The sequence below is a fragment of the Egretta garzetta genome, unplaced genomic scaffold (assembly GCF_000687185.1).
Source record: "Egretta garzetta isolate BGI_Z169 unplaced genomic scaffold, ASM68718v1 scaffold277, whole genome shotgun sequence".
In the NCBI taxonomy this organism is placed as follows: Eukaryota; Metazoa; Chordata; class Aves; order Pelecaniformes; family Ardeidae; genus Egretta; species Egretta garzetta.
In genome coordinates this window covers 276844-279126 of record NW_009260271.1, presented here as the reverse complement: position 1 = coordinate 279126, position 2283 = coordinate 276844, and the positions used below count along the sequence as shown (strand labels likewise).

The following is a 2283-nucleotide window of genomic DNA, read 5'->3' as shown; positions in this document are numbered from 1 at the left end:
GGTCCCGCGGTGGCTGGGGAAGAGGCTGGACCGATGCTGGGGAGGCGATGGCTGGCGCTGGGGAGCACTGGGCTGGGGGGGGGGTGTCTGCCATGGAGAAACATCCCGCAATTCTAACACTGCTCTTCCTCTCCTGCCCTTCTCCCCCTCCCCTGTGTGTTTCAGGACATGGAGGCGTGAATCAGCTGGGGGGTGTTTTTGTGAACGGCCGCCCCCTCCCAGATGTCGTTCGCCAAAGGATTGTGGAGCTCGCCCACCAAGGGGTCCGGCCGTGTGACATCTCCCGGCAGCTCCGCGTCAGCCACGGCTGCGTCAGCAAAATACTTGGCAGGTAAAGGGGGGACAGCGAATCCGTCTGTGTCCGTCAGGAGAAAAGCGTCAGTGCCCGTCCCTTAATTGAAGGCTGCAAACAAATGGAGAGGAGTAGAAACCTCAGGAAATGGGTCCAGTGAGGAGAGGGGCTTCCTGACCAATCCTGGTTTTATAGGCCTGATGCGGGGAAAAAGCGCCAATATTCGTATCCCTGCTTTGCCCCTTTCACAGTTCCTTATAGGCAATTATAACACAAAGCGCAAAATGCCACGTGGGGTGCGTCTGCTGTACGTACATGGCACGCATCCCGCACTGGTCTGTTCCGAACGTGTGGAGAAATCTGGGAGTCATCTTCAGAAAAATGGAAAAAAAAATAGAAGTTGTGCAAGTTGCTCGTTTTGCGTTCTGAAGACGACTCTCTTTTAGCAGTAATGTATACGTGATACCTATATGTCGACGTTGCTGTGCGTTCATTTGCAAAGGGCATTTTGCAATCTGTCGCACGGGTCATTTCAATGTCCTTTCCTACTCTTGTGCTGGAACATGTTCTTAAGTGGAGCACAGAATGCCATAAGTAGCTATTAACCATCTTAATTTTGGGTATTTTGGGCAAAGCCGTCTGTTTGGGCTGGAGCTGCTCGAACCACTATGGCAACAGGAAATTAAACTCTGAATTCAGATAATTTCCTGACTTCAATCTAAAATTTGACATAGATTCAGGTCAAAAATACCATCCTTGCTTCTTTGTATCTTGTGAACAGATCTGAACGTATTTTGTGTGAATTATGGTGGTTTTGGACTCCAGGTATTCTGAGGTACTTGAGCAACTTATATTAGGGAAAACATTTTTTGTGGTAAGAATATGTTTTTCTTGATAATCTGGAAGAGTTAATTCCTGAACTATTTACTAAACTTCTGCAGTTAACTTCATTGTTTAGAATTTTGCTCTTTCTTACTATTTTTATTTTTACCACCTCTTTCTTTCCCATTTTTTAACCGATTTGCTCTCCTGGCCATGGCATGGCTGCAGCAACTGCTAAGGCAGGTTTTTTCCTAGTGCCGCGCAGGGGGTCTGCTTGGATTAGCAGCATTTACGATCTCTCGGTGGCCGTTTAAGTCTTCAGAATCAGACTGACTTGTCGAAGCCGCAGGCCCCTGGTTTTGTAGCTCTTGGCGTTCTTTTCCCCGCAGCCCCCTCTTGCCTATGCTCGCCTTAACTGGCCCACGCCGCCTCCGCAGCCCCGCTCGGCACGCTTCCAGAGTGCTGCGCGAGCCAGCGTGCAGGTTACGCTCAGCGTCCCTGCTTTTGCTCTCATGCCTTCATCGCAGGGAGACGCATCCTCCTGCAAGCTACACGCATTCCTCCCGGCGTGGGTTGGAGGACATCGGTGCCTTTACTGTTTCAGGGAGGAAGACGTTCCATGGGCTTTATCTGAGACCTGCCTGCCCACCACGGGCTGCTTCGCTCAGTTACCGCTTCGCATCCGCTGTCGGCACAGGCTCCTGCTCCCAGCCTGGCTGGCGCGGTTCGGCTGGAGATGCTCTCCGCTGCAGTAGACTTGCCACCAGTTCCCATCAGGGCCAACGTACAGCTAAGAGAGGGGCGATCGATTTACTGACCGGGCAAATGCCCGATGGTTTTACCTTCGGTAGTTTGAATAGATTTACCGTTAGATGCGTTCGCACTGCAGAGCTAAGAGCGAGGCTCCAGAGCTTTGTCATTAAAGTTGTCAACAATAAATTGGAATTTCATAGCTCGTTATTTTCATAACTAATAATTACAGTGGGTAAAATGTCACTGTAATTGCAGCTCTGTGCTTGCATGTGTGTGAAAAAATGGGAATCCTTATGATAAATCCTTACATTTGGAATTTTATGGTCGGAGTTTTTCACTCCTCGATACAGACTCAGAAGACATCCATAGCCAGGGAGGCAGCACGTGCAGCGCCTTGGAGGAGGGTGCCGCAGGGG

General features: G+C 50.2%; 1 protein-coding gene across 1 annotated transcript in view; it reads left to right on the top strand.

Moving 5' to 3' along the window:
• The window catches only part of PAX5 (paired box 5), a 144818-nt gene that overhangs the window by 6946 nt on the left and 135589 nt on the right, over window positions 1–2283 (top strand). Inside the window, exon 2 of the mRNA XM_035897860.1 lies at window positions 157–331. Within this exon, the coding sequence (XP_035753753.1) occupies window positions 157–331 (175 nt within the window). The remainder of the gene's footprint in view (window positions 1–156; window positions 332–2283) is intronic.